This window comes from Dendropsophus ebraccatus, chromosome 9 (genome assembly GCF_027789765.1).
Source record: "Dendropsophus ebraccatus isolate aDenEbr1 chromosome 9, aDenEbr1.pat, whole genome shotgun sequence".
Taxonomy (NCBI): Eukaryota; Metazoa; Chordata; class Amphibia; order Anura; family Hylidae; genus Dendropsophus; species Dendropsophus ebraccatus.
In genome coordinates, this window is record NC_091462.1 from 120,998,970 (window position 1) to 121,018,390 (window position 19,421).

The 19,421-nt window shown below is 48.5% G+C and overlaps 1 protein-coding gene across 2 annotated transcripts in view; it reads left to right on the forward strand.

Annotated features, from left to right (window-relative positions):
• RUSF1 (RUS family member 1) overlaps positions 1-19,421 on the forward strand; it is a 48,143-nt gene that overhangs the window by 896 nt on the left and 27,826 nt on the right. The window contains exons 2-9 of one of the 2 annotated variants that reach the window (XM_069984773.1): positions 3,241-3,390; positions 12,854-12,931; positions 13,046-13,160; positions 13,622-13,667; positions 13,739-13,771; positions 13,938-14,043; positions 14,130-14,231; positions 15,666-15,736. In XM_069984773.1, the coding sequence (XP_069840874.1) occupies positions 3,241-3,390; positions 12,854-12,931; positions 13,046-13,160; positions 13,622-13,667; positions 13,739-13,771; positions 13,938-14,043; positions 14,130-14,231; positions 15,666-15,736 (701 nt within the window). The remainder of the gene's footprint in view (positions 1-3,240; positions 3,391-12,853; positions 12,932-13,045; positions 13,161-13,621; positions 13,668-13,738; positions 13,772-13,937; positions 14,044-14,129; positions 14,232-15,665; positions 15,737-19,421) is intronic. The other variant, XM_069984774.1, reaches the window with a different exon arrangement.

Here is a 19,421-nt window from a genome sequence, read left to right on the forward strand (position 1 = left end):
TCCTCACACCTGATCCCCTCACGTCTCCCCCTCACACCTGATCCCCTCACGTCTCCTCCCTCACACCTGATCCCCTCACGTCTCCTCCCTCACACCTGATCCCCTCACGTCTCCCCCTCACACCTGATCCCCTCACGTCTCCTCCCTCACACCTGACCTCCTCACGTCTCCCCCTCACACCTGACCTCCTCACGTCTCCCCCTCACACCTGATCCCCTCACGTCTCCCCCTCACACCTGATCCCCTCACGTCTCCCCCTCACACCTGATCCCCTCACGTCTCCCCCTCACACCTGATCTCCTCACGTCTCCTCCCTGACACCTGACCTCCTCCCTGACACCTGACCTCCTCACGTCTCCCCCTCACACCTGACCTCCTCACGTCTCCTCCCTGACACCTGATCTCCTCACGTCTCCCCCTCACACCTGACCTCCTCACGTCTCCCCCTCACACCTGATCCCCTCACGTCTCCCCCTCACACCTGATCCCCTCACGTCTCCCCCTCACACCTGATCCCCTCACGTCTCCCCCTCACACCTGATCTCCTCACGTCTCCTCCCTGACACCTGACCTCCTCACGTCTCCTCCCTGACACCTGACCTCCTCACGTCTCCCCCTCACACCTGACCTCCTCACGTCTCCTCCCTGACACCTGATCTCCTCACGTCTCCCCCTCACACCTGATCCCCTCACGTCTCCCCCTCACACCTGATCCCCTCACGTCTCCCCCTCACACCTGATCCCCTCACGTCTGCTCCCTCACACCTGATCCCCTCACGTCTCCTCCCTCACACCTGACCCCCTCACGTCTCCCCCTCACACCTGACCTCCTCACATCTCCTCCCTGACACCTGATCTCCTCACGTCTCCCCCTCACACCTGATCTCCTCACGTCTCCTCCGTGACACCTGACCTCCTCACGTCTCCCCCTCACACCTGATCCCCTCACGTCTCCCCCTCACACCTGATCCCCTCACGTCTCCCCCTCACACCTGATCCCCTCACGTCTCCCCTTCACACCTGATCCCCTCACGTCTCCCCCTCACACCTGACCTCCTCACGTCTCCCCCTCACACCTGATCTCCTCACGTCTCCTCCCTCACACCTGACCTCCTCACGTCTCCCCCTCACACCTGACCTCCTCACGTCTCCCCCTCACACCTGACCTCCTCACGTCTCCTCCCTCACACCTGACCTCCTCACGTCTCCCCCTCACACCTGACCTCCTCACGTCTCCTCCCTGACACCTGACCTCCTCACGTCTCCTCCCTGACACCTGATCTCCTCACGTCTCCCCCTCACACCTGATCTCCTCACGTCTCCCCCTCACACCTGACCTCCTCACGTCTCCTCCGTGACACCTGATCCCCTCACGTCTCCCCCTCACACCTGATCCCCTCACGTCTCCTCCTCACACCTGATCCCCTCACGTCTCCCCCTCACACCTGATCTCCTCACGTCTCCTCCCTGACACCTGACCTCCTCACGTCTCCTCCCTGACACCTGACCTCCTCACGTCTCCCCCTCACACCTGATCCCCTCACGTCTCCCCCTCACACCTGACCTCCTCACGTCTCCTCCCTGACACCTGATCTCCTCACGTCTCCCCCTCACACCTGATCCCCTCACGTCTCCCCCTCACACCTGATCCCCTCACGTCTCCCCCTCACACCTGATCCCCTCACGTCTCCTCCCTCACACCTGATCCCCTCACGTCTCCTCCCTCACACCTGACCCCCTCACGTCTCCCCCTCACACCTGACCTCCTCACGTCTCCTCCCTGACACCTGATCTCCTCACGTCTCCCCCTCACACCTGATCTCCTCACGTCTCCTCCGTGACACCTGACCTCCTCACGTCTCCCCCTCACACCTGATCCCCTCACGTCTCCCCCTCACACCTGATCCCCTCACGTCTCCCCCTCACACCTGATCCCCTCACGTCTCCCCTTCACACCTGATCCCCTCACGTCTCCCCCTCACACCTGACCTCCTCACGTCTCCCCCTCACACCTGATCTCCTCACGTCTCCTCCCTCACACCTGACCTTCTCACGTCTCCCCCTCACACCTGACCCCCTCACGTCTCCCCCTCACACCTGATCCCCTCACGTCTCCCCCTCACACCTGACCTCCTCACGTCTCCCCCTCACACCTGACCTCCTCACGTCTCCTCCCTCACACCTGACCTCCTCACGTCTCCCCCTCACACCTGACCTCCTCACGTCTCCTCCCTCACACCTGACCTCCTCACGTCTCCCCCTCACACCTGACCTCCTCACGTCTCCCCCTCACACCTGACCTTCTCACGTCTCCCCCTCACACCTGATCTCCTCACGTCTCCCCCTCACACCTGACCACCTCACGTCTCCCCCTCACACCTGATCCCCTCACGTCTCCCCCTCACACCTGACCTCCTCACGTCTCCCCCTCACACCTGATCCCCTCACGTCTCCTCCCTGACACCTGACCCCCTCACGTCTCCACCTCACACCTGACCTCCTCACCTCTCCCCCTCACACCTGACCTCCTCACGTCTCCCCCTCACACCTGACCTCCTCACGTCTCCCCCTCACACCTGATCCCCTCACGTCTCCACCTCACACCTGATCCCCTCACGTCTCCCCCTCACACCTGATCCCCTCACGTCTCCCCCTCACACCTGATCCCCTCACGTCTCCCCCTCACACCTGACCTCCTCACGTCTCCCCCTCACACCTGATCCCCTCACGTCTCCCCCCTCACACCTGATCCCCTCACGTCTCCTCCCTCACACCTGATCCCCTCACGTCTCCCCCTCACACCTGATCCCCTCACGTCTCCCCCCTCACACCTGATCCCCTCACGTCTCCCCCTCACACCTGATCCCCTCACGTCTCCTCCTCACACCTGATCCCCTCACGTCTCCCCCTCACACCTGATCCCCTCACGTCTCCCCCTCACACCTGATCCCCTCACGTCTATTGCCTGACACCTGATCTCCTCACGTCTCCCCCTCACACCTGACCCCCTCACGTCTCCCTTTCACACCTGACCCACTCACGTCTCCCCCTCACACCTGATCCCCCTCACGTCTCCCCCCCCAACACCTCATGCACTCACGTGTCTCCCCCCCCCCCCCCTCCGACATCCTTATGCTGCTTTATCCCGGCCCAGTGATGATTATTGTACATCTGGGAGTGGTCACCCTAGTCCCTGTCGTAGTGGTGGGGTCACAAACTTTTCCGTTTCTGTTTTTGCAGGCTGTGATGTCCTCAGATGTGTCTCTTGTGTGCACGGAGCGTTATGGATCAGGCAGCGTTCTCAAGTACAGGAAGTGTGATGATGGAACGGTGCGCTATGATAGGCCCCACCCCTCCAGCTCGTACCGCCATCTGAGGGATTGCTTTATGGTCAGTCACATGTTGCAGCATTACCTTATGGGTGTGTGTGGGGGGGTACATTCACAACTGTTCTTCCTCTGCTGCTCCCTTCAGCTTCATGTGTACTGCACAGCCGCTGGGACCCCTCCTGCCCTGACTGCTCCTTCTACAGGATGAGAGGACACAGGGCCCATGCAGGATCTGGAATATGGATATAGTAGTGAAGCAGTGCAGTCCTCCACAGGCGATGATCCTCATGTATTCACACAGGGCAGTGCTGCTACTTATATACATACACAGGACTGTGCCGCTCCTTATATACATACACAGGACTGTGCCGCTCCTTATATACATACACAGGACAGTGCAGCTCCTTATATATATACACAGGACGGTGCTCCTCATATACACACACAGGACAGTGCCGCTCCTCATATACACACACAGGACAGTGCCGCTCCTCATATACATACACAGGACAGTGCCGCTCCTCATATACATACACAGGACAGTGCAGCTCCTCATATACATACACAGGACTGTGCTCCTCATATACATCCACAGGACGGTGCCGCTCCTCATATACATCCACAGGACAGTGCTCCTCATATACATACACAGGACAGTGCTGCTCCTTATATACACACAGGACGGTGCTCCTCATATACATCCACAGGACAGTGCTCCTCATATACATACACAGGACAGTGCAGCTCCTCATATACATACACAGGACAGTGCTGCTCCTCATATACATCCACAGGACAGTGCTCCTCATATACATCCACAGGACAGTGCTCCTCATATACATACACAGGACAGTGCAGCTCCTCATATACATACACAGGACGGTGCTCCTCATATACATACACAGGACAGTGCAGCTCCTCATATACATACACAGGACGGTGCTACTCATATACATACACAGGACAGTGCTGCTCCTTATATACACACAGGACGGTGCTCCTCATATACATACACAGGACAGTGCTGCTCCTCATACTTATACACAGGGCAGTGCCGCTCCTCATATACATACACAGGACAGTGCCGCTCCTCATATACATATACAGGACAGTGCAGCTCCTCATATACATGCACAGGACGGTGCTCCTCATATACATACACAGGATGGTGCTGCTCCTCATATACATACACAGGATGGTGCTGCTCCTCATATACATACACAGGACAGTGCAGCTCCTCATATACTTACACAGGACGGTGCTCCTCATATACATACACAGGACAGTGCTGCTCCTCATACTTATACACAGGACAGTGCCGCTCCTCATATACATACACAGGACAGTGCCGCTCCTCATATACATACACAGGACAGTGCCGCTCCTCATATACATACACAGGACGGTGACACTCCTCATATACATACACAGGACGGTGCTGCTCCTCATATACATACACAGGACGTACTGCTCCTCATATACGCACACAGGACAGTGCTGCTCCTTATATACATACACATGTGGGTGCAAATGGCATTTTCTCTATTACTTAACCAGTAAATAAATAAAACAGAGACAAAAATTATTTTAAATTTGTGGAGTCTTACGGCCACGGGTCTTTATTCTCAGTTTACCTATTCATACACATAAATAAATGTAACTAAATAATTTAATCATTAAATAACCATAGAAATCCTTATATAATATCCATGAACACCTAAAATAAATAGATCCATTAACCTATAACTTATCCATATAATATCACAATATGACTGTCCGCCCCTATCAAACATGTCGGGACGACCCACCCATACAAACAAATGTCCACAAAGTGACAAGACTGACGAACAAGGGCCCGTGACAAGCAAAAGAGGGAAAGGGGGGAGGGGATTTCTTCTGTATCTTGAAGAAACTGTCAATAACGGTTGTTCGCATCAAATTTTTATAAACCGGTTTGCCGACGTCATCCAAGGTTTCTGGCCAATCATGATGATACTTACCGTTTTTTACCCAGATACTGCCAACGAATTTCTTACCTGTAAGAAATACCTGTCTAGGTAGTAACCATTATGATGCGTAGGGAGTGTGAAAAGGATCTGGACCATACCACTTTAGAATATTAACTATTTATAGAGTGCCAATGCACCCACATATATACTCTTCACCAATTTGCTCCGAGTATATTTTATGTGGGTGCAAATGGCATTTTCTCTATTACTTAACCAGTAAATAAATAAAACAGAAACCATAGAAATCCTTATATAATATCCATGAACACCTAAAATAAATAGATCCATTAACCTATAACTTATCCATATAATATCACAATATGACTGTCCGCCCCTATCAAACATGTCGGGACGACCCACCCACAAATGCCGTCGCAGCCAGGCATGAGCCCAGACGAGCCGCGGCCAGCTCCACAATATTTTGAAGGCCCACATTAAAAAGATCCAGACCTATATCCGATAAATGAACGCCATCATCACGATATAGGCCCGGTAAAAAACCCTCTAGATCAATATGGCGGTACGAAATACCGCCGAAGGATCTCATAAAGTTGGCCATGCCTCTATTCAGGCGACGCCTAAAAGTGTTGAGATAGACATAATCCGAAAAGGACCATACTAATCTGGGCACTATCTCTGAAAAACAGAGAACAGAGGCAGGATATAAAACGGCCAACACCCTAAACGTCATCTTAAACTCACTGAACAAAAAATCAGATCGCATACGACCAATATCATTACCACCAGCATGGATGACAATGATATCAGGCGAAGGCCAAACCCTACAGACCCCATCGAACAAGTCCATTAACTGACCCCATCTTAAACCCCGAACACCCGCCCAATAAATTATTACATCACTAAGTCCCAAATTTGTGGTATAAATTCTGTAACGTACCCTCCTATGGGCCCAGTAGGTGAAGGAATGTCCGAGAATCCAGACAATGACGGGACCGCGACCTGAAACAAAATCAAAGACACAAATGAGGCCTAACATACAAACGATACCTATCAGATTTCCACCTACCCAATTGCTTAATCCTAGACGGGGGGAGCCCTAATCTAAAAGCTTCAGTCGCGGCCCCAATTCTAAATGAATGCGCGGAAAAAACAGACAAGTCTATACCCAATGTAATCAAACATTTACGGAAGACAGAGACAAATTGAAATCTAGACAAAGAAGAACCATCCTCATGAACCAAAAAGGAGCCGCCGACTCCCGGACGGACCAACAAATAATCCAAAACTGAAAGAACAGGACTACCAGGAATCACCCTGAGCAAAATAGTAACACCGCGGGCAAACCTATCCGTCTTAGAACGACGGAGAAATAAACGAACGCAAGTCTTAGAAACAAAAATGTCCTGTAAACCCAACGCAGAAACAGAACCAACCCTATCAGCCACTAATTCACCAATGCGGAAAGCACCGAAAAAGGCCAAAGAAAAGGCAACCTTAAATAAAGTCACTTCGAAAGGAGAAACACAAACTGACAAACAAACCTGACCCAAGCTAACCAAAAGGGGGTAAGTCACCGGACGCCTACTATCAGGAGCCGCCCTACGAGACAATTTCAAACCTTTAAGCCATTGTTTAACAGCGAAGCACAAAGACATAGGAGGAATTGACAACCACCTCTGAAAATATGAGATACCAGAAACAACCTTCGATAGGACAGACATGGACAGACCAGAAGACAACAAATCTGATAAAAATAATAAATAAACAAAAGGGGAAGAATAAAGAACCGAAATATTAGAAGCATGACAAAAGGAACACCAGTGAAACCATGCAGCAGCGTAGGATCTCCAGGTAAGTGTAGACAACGATCTTCTAATCATCTCGCTAATCAAGCCCAAATCACGTTCCATAATTCGGGTGGACAAGGGGACCCCACGAGATCTGCCGCTGGAGCCAGAGCACGAAAACGCGCCATCTGAAAACGAGACAAAGAATCGGCAATGACATTCTGAACGCCCGGAACATATTTCGCTTTCAACCAAACATTAAGACGAAAACACAACAAAACTAAGTGTCTCAAGATTCACAACCAAATCAGATTTCGACGATAAACAGTTAATAGCATATAACACACCTTTATTGTCAGTGTGAACTAACAACCTCCTATCCTTAAACGCAGGACCCCATAAAGTCAAAGCCACCACTACAGGGAACAATTCTAAAAGGACAATATTAGATAATACGCCAGATTGAGTCCAAGATTCAGACCAACTCCCAGCACACCAATGACCATTCCAATAGGCACCAAAACCACGACTCCCAGCTGCGTCGGTATGTAAGTCCAAGGCACCTATTTCAATGAAATCTTTCTGCCAAACAGACCTGCCGCTAAAGTCAGACAAGAAATTTTCCCACAGACGCAAATCAGCTTTAAGATCGGCAGTCAAACGAATATGAGCCCTAGGAGAATTCAAACCTCTGGTAGCAGAATATAGACGTCTGCAAAACACTTTACCCATGGGAATCACACGGATAGCAAAAACCAAAGAACCCAATAAACTCTGAAGTTCTCTCAAGCGAACTTTCTTCCTCCCCAAAAAGGAGGATAGCAAATCCAAAATTCTAACAATCTTATCATGAGGCAAAGAAAACTCCATTTTATCAGTATCCACAAGGACGCCCAAATATTCCAAGCAAGTACAAGGCAACACCGTTTTATTCAATGCCAACGGGACACCAAATTCAGCACAAATACGAAAAAACGCATCTAGAAGGTAACCGCATTCGCCAGAATGAGCACGACCTACAAATAAGAAGTCATCCAGATAATGACAGCAGGAAGACAGACCAGTTGAAGACATCAAGACCCATTCTAAGAAACTGGAAAAGGTTTCAAAATAACAGCAAGACATACAAAAACCCATAGGTAAAGCTTTATCAAAATAATAACTTCCCCTCCATATAAAACCCAAAGAGTTAAATCCAGAAGGAGAAATCGGAAGGAGTCGGAAAGCCGACTCAACATCAGCTTTTGCCAACAGAGCATGAGGACCACAAGAACGAATTAAATCAAGAGCCGATTCGAAGGAACTATATTTAACTGATACTAACGATGGATCAACCGAGTCATTAAGCGAAGAACCAATAGGATACGACAAATTATGAATCAGACGAAAACGAAAAGGTTCCTTCTTGGGCACAAGGCCCAATGGGGAAATGCGAAAATCAGCAAAAGGTGGACGAACAAAGGGTCCGTCAATCCGACCGGCGACCAATTCCACAGACAATTTACTATCAACTTCGGCAGAATTGGACATAACAGAAGTATGATTGTTACTCACCGAACAACCGGTACCGTCATAACCGGGGACTGGGAAACCATAAGAAAAACCAAAACACAATAAATCAGCCATCCACCTGTTTGTGCAACGATCTAACCAAGGAAGCATTTTTTCCAGCATCACTGGAGTCTGGGCCTTTTGAAAGCGGGTCTCTATTAAACGTGGAGGATTGTCCGCCATGACCCACTTTCTTAAAGCAACGGGACACTGGGTGAGGTCCGGAACAATGCGCACATTCGTGCTTGTATTTGCAGGAATGACCCCATTTGCAAAAGGATTCATTAAAAGCAAAGCAAAGTCCTTTCCGAAAGGACTGCATAGGAACATTCGAAGGAGGCAACGCACGAGACCTTTTGAGGCATCATAAGTTGAATCCAAAGACCGACATCTTTCTGGCCCCATTTTAAATTCGGATAAACAGATAGCTTTTGTCTAAACATTTCATCGTACAAAAGCCAAGCATTACCACCGAAGCTACGATAAGCCTCCAAAATAATATCAACATGGTGAAACAAGGATGCAGCAATAAGAGGCTGCCTTTCACTTAACACTGTAGCATACACACAAAACGCCTGCAACCAGTTATAAAAGGACTTATAAACAGGGGGCTTCCTCTTATCATCGTCTTTATCAGTCTCTTTACGTTCCTTATTCAGAGGCAGTAAAGAGAAAACATCAATATAGTCGAGCTTCCATATCTTTTCTGTAATAGATTGTGGCAAATGAAAACCTAATGGAGACACAGTACAGGGCAATACTTCCTTCATGCACACATCAGGCACACCAGGCTTAACAGACGGTAAAACTGACGCGTTCGTACGATCAGCAAACGAACCACAGTGATCCAAAACAGGCATCCCTTCATCCACAGCATCAGGAACCCAAGCATCACCAAATGAGGGAGAAACAACTGTAGGGGAAGGATTAGACACGGTATGGCTAACATCATCACGCCTTCCAAGCAATTTCAACAGGGTAGCCACACCGGACAACAGATCCGGGTCAATACCAACACCCTGCCCAGCATTTACAGACAATACTGGCACCACCGGGGGGGCGCAAACAGCACCCGACTCACCCGAAGCAACTGCCCCAGAGGCTCCCTGCTTGTCCGCAGTAGCGACAGGATCAGCATTCTTCACCGCCCTCCTCGGCCTCTTTTTTGCCCGTCCGGTACGGCTCCCAATCGATGAAGCAGCAGCCGGCGACGACAACTTCCTTGTACTCCTGAGCCTGCCTCCAGATCTGTGTCGGATGACGAAGCTACCTCCGCCTCCGGACATCGCGACATCAGATCCCGTCGCACCGGTAGTGACATCTGCAACAGGTCCCCGGGAAACCGCGTCATTGCCCGGCACAGTCATGGCTGAAGAAACACCACCGGAACCGACCATCGAAGTGAAGCCAGCACCGACTCCAGCCTCGATCCCATCTTCTACATCTTCAGAAAGCTGTAGACAGGTACGAAGCCAATTCTCCCCTCCGATGCCCGAGGCCTTGGTCAAAACCTTATAATAAAGGTCCTCCATGACGCAGGAACAAATAGAGAGCAGAGAAGCGCAGGTGATTTCTTCTGTATCTTGAAGAAACTGTCAATAACGGTTGTTCGCATCAAATTTTTATAAACCGGTTTGCTGACGTCATCCAAGGTATCTGGCCAATCATGATGATACTTACCGTTTTTTACCCAGATACTGCCAACAAATTTCTTACCTGTAAGAAATACCTGTCTAGGTTGTAACCATTATGATGCGTAGGGAGTGTGAAAAGGATCTGGACCATACCACTTTAGAATATTAACTATTTATAGAGTGCCAATGCACCCACATATATACTCTTCACCAATTTGCTCCGAGTATATTTCAGGACAGTGCTGCTCCTCATATACATACACAGGACGGTGCCACTCCTCATATACATACACAGGACAGTGCTGCTCCTTATATACATACACAGGACAGTGCTGCTCCTCATATACATACACAGGACAGTGCTGCTCCTTATATACATACACAGGACAGTGCCGCTCCTCATATATATACACAGGACAGTGCTGCTCCTCATATATATACACAGGACAGTGCTGCTCCTCATATACATACACAGGACGGTGCCACTCCTCATATACATACACAGGACAGTGCTGCTCCTTATATACATACACAGGACAGTGCTGCTCCTCATATACATACACAGGACAGTGCTGCTCCTCATATACATACACAGGACGGTGCCACTCCTCATATACATACACAGGACAGTGCTGCTCCTTATATACATACACAGGACAGTGCTGCTCCTCATATACATACACAGGACAGTGCTGCTCCTCATATACATACACAGGACAGTGCTGCTCCTTATATACATACACAGGACAGTGCCGCTCCTCAAATACGCACACAGGACAGTGCTGCTCCTCATATACATACACAGGACAGTGCTGCTCCTCATATACATACACAGGACGGTGCCACTCCTCATATACATACACAGGACGGTGCTGCTCCTCATATACATACACAGGACGTACTGCTCCTCATATACGCACACAGGACAGTGCTGCTCCTTATATACATACACAGGACAGTGCTGCTCCTTATTTACATACACAGGACAGTGCTGCTCCTCATATACATACACAGGACGGTGCCGCTCCTCATATACATACACAGGACAGTGCTGCTCCTCATATACATACACAGGACGGTGCCACTCCTCATATACACACACATGATGGTGCTGCTCCTTATATACATACACAGGACAGTGCCGCTCCTCATATACATACACAGGACGGTGCTGCTCCTCATATACATACACAGGACGGTGCCGCTCCTCATATACATACACAGGACGGTGCCACTCCTCATATACATACACAGGACGGTGCCGCTCCTCATATACATACACAGGACAGTGCTGCTCCTCATATACATACACAGGACGGTGCCACTTCTCATATACACACACATGATGGTGCTGCTCCTTATATACATACACAGGACAGTGCCGCTCCTCATATACATACACAGGACAGTGCCGCTCCTCATATACATACACAGGACAGTGCCGCTCCTCATATACATACACAGGACGGTGCCACTCCTCATATACATACACAGGACAGTGCTGCTCCCTATATACATACACAGGACAGTGCTGCTCCTCATAGACATACACAGTACAGTGCTCCTCATATACATACACAGGACAGTGCTGCTCCTTATATACATACACAGGACGGTGCTGCTCCTCATATACATACACAGGACAGTGCTGCTCCTTATATACATACACAGGACGGTGCTCCTCATATACATACACAGGACAGTGCTGCTCCTCATATACATACACAGGACAGTGCTGCTCCCTATATACATACACAGGACAGTGCTGCTCCTCATATACATACACAGTACAGTGCTCCTCATATACATACACAGGACAGTGCTGCTCCTTATATACATACACAGGACAGTGCTGCTCCTTATATACATACACAGGACAGTGCTGCTCCTTATATACATACACAGGACGGTGCTCCTCATATACATACACAGGACAGTGCTGCTCCTCATATACATACACAGGACAGTGCTGCTCCTCATATACATACACAGGACGGTGCTGCTCCTCATATACATACACAGAACAGTGCTGCTCCTCATATACATACACAGGACAGTGCTGCTCCTCATATACATACACAGGACGGTGCTGCTCCTCATATACATACACAGAACAGTGCTGCTCCTCATATACATACACAGGACAGTGCTGCTCCTCATATACATACACAGGACGGTGCTGCTCCTCATATACATACACAGGACGGTGCTGCTCCTCATATACACACACATGATGGTGCTGCTCCTTATATACATACACAGGACGGTGCCGCTCCTCATATACATACACAGGACGGTGCTCCTCATATACATACACAGGACAGTGCTGCTCCTCATATACATACACAGGACAGTGCTGCTCCTCATATACATACACAGGACGGTGCCACTCCTCATATACACACACATGATGGTGCTGCTCCTTATATACATACACAGGACAGTGCCGCTCCTCATATACACACATGATGGTGGTCCACATGCTTACACAGAGCTGAAGAGAAATAACAAAGAAATAAAACTAAAAACGTATATGGGGAAGCTGGGTCACGTGAGCTGCACCAATGTTCTCTTCTCTCCAGAGTCTGTTCCTCCCTCATGGTTTTCCGGACAGTGTCAGCGAAGATTACCTTGAGTACCAGCTTTGGGACACCTTGCAGGTGAGTGGTGATGTAATTGTCATATGTGCATGTGACTGTTGTGGAGTTACAGATGATATATGTGTCATCTGGATGCAGTATGACCTGATGACCTCTGACCTTGTTGACCCACAGGCCTTCTCGAGCAGTGTGACAGGCTCTCTTGCCACTCATGCTCTTCTCCGTGGATCGGGCGTAGGTGATAGTTCTGCCTCGGTTACAGCCGCCACAGTTACCTGGATCCTTCGAGGTTTGTCTGTTCCTTGTCCTCTCCTCCTCTCTGCTGCTTTTAGTTCTCTTCCTCCTCCTCCTCCTCCTCCTCTCCTCTTCCGGCCTCCTTTCCTCCTCTCTCCTTCCCTCCTCATCCTCCTCTTCATCCTTTTCTTCCTCCTTCTCTTCTCTCCTCCTTCTATCCTTCTTCTCTTCTGCCCTGCTCTCCCCTCCTCCGGCCACCTTTTCTCCTCCTCCCTTCTCCCCTCCTCCTCCTTCCTCCACTCTTCTCCTCCTTCTTTACACTTCCTTCTCTTCTTTCCCCCTCCTCCTTTTCTCCTCCTTCTCCACTTTTCCTTCTCTTCTCCTCCTCTCTCCTTGTCTCCTTCTCTCCTCCTCCCCCACTTCTCCTTCTTTTCCTCCTCCTCTTCCTCCTCCTCTTCTCTGTCTCTTACTCCTCTCAGTTGTTCTCCACTAACCAGTCCTCTTCCACCTGTATAGATGGCACTGGGATGGTTGGACGCATTCTCTTCGCCTGGATGAAGGGGTAGGACACTGTTCAGACTGAGCAGTTGCTGTTGTACCTATGAGGTGACTGTGAGTAATGTCTTGTTTCAGGAGCCGTCTGGACTGCGATGCCAAGCGATGGAGGTAACTGGCAAATTTCAGGATGGTGTGGTACAGCTGGGGTCCGGAGGCCCTCGGCTGCTGTGATTGATGGTGCTCTGTAGGATGGCGTCCCCTGGTGTTCAGTAGAGATGGTGCTCCAGGTGCATTGTGGGTGAACACTATTGCCTTTACTTCTCTTTGGTTGCAGACTCTTTGCTGATGTGTTAAATGATGTGGCGATATTCATGGAGATCTTGGCTCCAGTTTTCCCATCTTGCTTCACTGCTACGGTGTGCACCGCTGGAATATTTAAGGTGACCCTCCCCCCTATTATGTATCATGCCTACTGCCTTCTCCTGCCTGGATTTATACATTGCATTGTAATATGTATTCCCTACAGTGCATTGTGGGAGTAGCAGGGGGGGCAACACGTGCGGCACTCACTGTACACCAAGCCAGAAGAGACAACATGGCTGATGTGTGTGCGAAGGATGGGAGCCAGGTCAGTGCTCAGACTCCTATTACATGAATCCCCCCCCCAGCCTCCTATTACATGAAACCCCCCCCCCCCCTCTAACTCCAATTACATGACCCCCCCCCCCCCTCCTCGGTCTCCTATTAAGTGACCCTCTCCCCCTCGGCCTCCTATTACATGACCCCCCCCCCGCCTCCTATTACAGGAACCCCCCCCCCCCCCCCCAGCCTCCTATTACATGAACCCCCCCCCTCTAACTCCAATTACATGACCCCCCCCCCCCTCCTCGGTCTCCTATTAAGTGACCCTCTCCCCCCTCGGCCTCCTATTACATGAACCCCCCCCCCCCCCCCGCCTCCTATTACAGGAACCCCCCCTCCGGCCTCCTATTACATGACCCCCCTCGGCTTCCAATTACATGAATCCCCTTCGGCCTCCAATTACATGAAACCTCCCCGCCTCCTATTACAGGAACTCCGCCCTCCTGTTACATGACACCCCCTGCCTCCTATTACATGACCCTCTTTCTACTGCTCCTCTCACATGACCCTCACCTTCTCTGCCTCCGCTTACATGACCCTCCCCCACTCCGTGTTCTCGTACATTTCCCTCCCCCACTCCGCCTCCTCTTACATGATCCTCCCCTGCTCCGTGTTCTCGTACATTTCCCTCCCCCACTCCACCTCCCCTGACATGACCCTTCCCCTTGCTCCGTCTTCTCTTACATATCACTCCCCCACTCCGTGTTCTCGTACATTTCCCTCCCCCGCTCCGCCTCCTCTTACATGATCCTCCCCCGCTCCGTGTTCTCGTACATTTCCCTCCCCCACTCCACCTCCCCTGACATGACCCTTCCCCTTGCTCCGTCTTCTCTTACATATCACTCCCCCACTCCGTGTTCTCGTACATTTCCCTCCCCCGCTCCGCCTCCTCTTACATGATCCTCCCCCGTTCCGTGTTCTCGTACATTTCCCTCCCCCACTCCACCTCCTCTGACATGACCCTTCCCCTTGCTCCGTCTTCTCTTACATATCACTCCCCCACTCCGTGTTCTCGTACATTTCCCTCCCCCGCTCCGCCTCCTCTTACATGATCCTCCCCCGCTCCGTGTTCTCGTACATTTCCCTCCCCCACTCCACCTCCCCTGACATGACCCTTCCCCTTGCTCCGTCTTCTCTTACATATCACTCCCCCACTCCGTGTTCTCGTACATGTCCCTCCCCTGCTCCGCCTCCTCTTACATGACCTTCCCCACTCCGCCTCCTCTTACATGTCCGTCACCCGCTCCGCCTCCTCTTACATGACCCTCCCCCACTCCGCCTTCTCTTACATGACGCTCCGCCTCCTCTTACATGACCCTCCCCGCTCCGCCTTCTCTTACATGACGCTCCGCCTCCTCTTACATGACCCTTCCCCGTTCCACTATACCGGATGTAACGTCTGCTTCTGGTATCTCTACAGGAGACGCTGGTAAATCTGGCCGGACTTCTCGTCAGTCTTGTTCTCGTTCCGATGGTGTCTGACAGTGTCTGGTGAGTGATCAGTAAATGGAGATGAGCCTGCCTGTATCTGGATCTTGCCTGTGCTGATGTCTCGTGTAATTAGAGTGCTCGTGCTGATTGTAGGGGGCTCTGCCAATGCTGCAACGATTCCTATTTCCCACTTTAAGGGCTGTGCTCACCCAAACCCCCCTTTGAATGCACTTGTAACTGTGAGGGAGACTTCCGACATGCCTTATTTTACATAATCCAGCTGTGGACTGCGCCCTCCACCTAACACCCCCCCCCACTACTGGGCCGACTGGGGGGCAGATTATATGTCCTCCTCACAGGAGCAGAGACAAGAGCTGTAGCCCTTTACCCATAAATGTACCACCACCCCATCATGCTTGTAATCCAAATGTACAGTAACTGTATAACACTGATAACACTGCAGCTGGATATGTGATATATATATATTACTGTACTGTATAGCAGCATGTGGTGTATAATGTATAGTAACTGTATAACCCTGATAACACTGCAGCAGCTGGATATGTGATATATAAGTTACTGTACAGTATAGCAGCATGTGGTGTATAATGTATAGTAACTGTATAACCCTGATAACACAGCAGCAGCTGGATATGTGATATATAAGTTACTGTACAGTATAGCAGCATGTGGTATATAATGTATAGTAACTGTATAACACTGATAACACTGCAGCTGGATATGTGATATATAAGTTACTGTACAGTATAGCAATCAGCATGTGGTGAATAATGTATAGTAACTGTATAACCCTGATAACACAGCAGCTGGATATGTGATATATAAGTTACTGTACAGTATAGCAGCATGTGGTATATAATGTATAGTAACTGTATAACCCGGATAACACAGCAGCTGGATATGTGATATATAAGTTACTGTACAGTATAGCAGCATGTGGTGTATAATGTATAGTAACTGTATAACCCTGATAACACAGCGGCTGGATATGTGATATATAAGTTACTGTACAGTATAGCAGCATGTGGTATATAATGTATAGTAACTGTATAACCTGGATAACACAGCAGCTGGATATGTGATATGTAAGTTACTGTACAGTATAGCAGCATGTACTATATAATGTATAGTAACTGTATAACCCTGATAACACAGCAGCTGGATATGTGATATATAAGTTACTGTACAGTATAGCAATCAGCATGTGGTGTATAATGTATAGTAACTGTGTAACCCGGATAACACAGCAGCTGGATATGTGATATATAAGTTACTGTACAGTATAGCAGCATGTGGTATATAATGTATAGTAACTGTATAACCCTGATAACACAACAGCTGGATATGTGATATATAAGTTCCTGTACAGTATAGCAGCATGTGGTGTATAATGTATAGTCACTGTATAACCCTGATAACACAGCAGCTGGATATGTGATATATAAGTTACTGTACAGTATAGCAGCATGTGGTATATAATGTATAGTAACTGTATAACCCTGATAACACTGCAGCTGGATATGTGATATATAAGTTACTGTACAGTATAGCAGCATGTGGTATATAATGTATAGTAACTGTATAACCCTGATAACACAGCAGCTGGATATGTGATATATAAGTTACTGTACAGTATAGCAGCATGTGGTGTATAATGTATAGTAACTGTATAACCCTGATAACACAGCAGCTGGATATGTGATATATGTTACTGTACAGTATAGCAATCAGCATGTGGTGTATAATGTATAGTAACTGTATAACCCTGATAACACAGCAGCTGGATATGTGATATATAAGTTACTGTACAGTATAGCAATCAGCATGTGGTATATAATGTATAGTAACTGTATAACCCTGATAACACAGCAGCTGGATATGTGATATATAAGTTACTGTACAGTATAGCAATCAGCATGTGGTGTATGATGTATAGTAACTGTATAACCCTGATAACACAGCAGCTGGATATGTGATATATAAGTTACTGTACAGTATAGCAGCATGTGGTGTATAATGTATAGTAACTGTATAACCCTGATAACACAGCAGCTGGATATGTGATATATAAGTTACTGTACAGTATAGCAATCAGCATGTGGTATATAATGTATAGTAACTGTATAACCCTGATAACACAGCAGCTGGATATGTGATATATAAGTTACTGTACAGTATAGCAATCAGCATGTGGTATATAATGTATAGTAACTGTATAACCCTGATAACACAGCAGCTGGATATGTGATATATAAGTTACTGTACAGTATAGTATCAGCATGTGGTGTATAATGTATAGTAACTGTATAACCCTGATAACACAGCAGCAGCTGGATATGTGATATATAAGTTACTGTACAGTATAGCAGCATGTGGTATATAATGTATAGTAACTGTATAACCCTGATAACACAGCAGCTGGATATGTGATATATAAGTTACTGTACAGTATAGCAGCATGTGGTATATAATGTATAGTAACTGTATAACCCTGATAACACAGCAGCAGCTGGATATGTGATATATAAGTTACTGTACAGTATAGCAGCATGTGGTATATAATGTATAGTAACTGTATAACCCTGATAACACAGCAGCTGGATATGTGATATATAAGTTACTGTACAGTATAGCAATCAGCATGTGGTATATAATGTATAGTAACTGTATAACCCTGATAACACAGCAGCAGCTGGATATGTGATATATAAGTTACTGTACAGTATAGCAGCATGTGGTATATAATGTATAGTAACTGTATAACCCTGATAACACTGCAGCAGCAGCTGGATATGTGATATATGTTACTGTACAACAGGCTAGAATAGAGAAGCAGGGCTGCTGTCAGAGGTCTGTGTGGTCACATGAGAGCAATGGGGAAGGGGGTGTGTGTTCAGCATGGACCAATGAGAAGCGGGAATCACAGAGCCGTGCAGGAGGACAGTGACAGAAACTTCTCTATACAGCAGTGTGAGTAACGGTCGGGTGTTCCAGTCGCCGTGCGTTCCATCACCGCCATTACTCCTTCAGGTCTTTGGGTCAAGCTGCCTGTTCCTCTGCATGTAGTATACATCTAGCCACTAGAGTGGGTGCGTTCCTGAGAACTCTGAACCTGTGGCTTAGCCATTTAAAGGGAACCTGTCACCTGAGAAAAGAGGGAAGAGCCCGCCCGATCCCCGTTGGAGCCGCGGTTACCTCATTTTGCAGGTCTCCCCCAGAAGCCGGCCCCTCCACGGAGAAATCGACACCCGACAGTCTGCGCACGATATCTAAATGAGAAAAGATGAGTCCGACATCCATAGCTCAGAAATAGTAGTGAGAAAAAAACTTGGTGTGTATACACCTGTACCTTAGCCTGTCCGGACAGCCGTCCTTTGTATCTCTGGACTCTTTAAGAAAAGGAATCCCCGAGGTCTGGTCATAGATCCACATCTTTTTTTATTCAGGGTGCTGGTACAAACAATGCTCACAAGGCTGTTACATTCACCCAGCCTCCACCTGTTGTCCTGCGGACGTTTCGGAGGATAAGCTCCTCCTTCCTCATGTGCAAGGACGTAGCGGGTGGGAGTTCAATATATGAGAAAAAGCATTAACTCTTTATAACACATACCATTATTATATAGCAATTCATTTTAGCAATTCATATATCGCTCGCATGATCCTTTCTGAAGGAGAACCATTATATAATACATTTATAGAAATACTCGAAAACTACAAGTTTCAT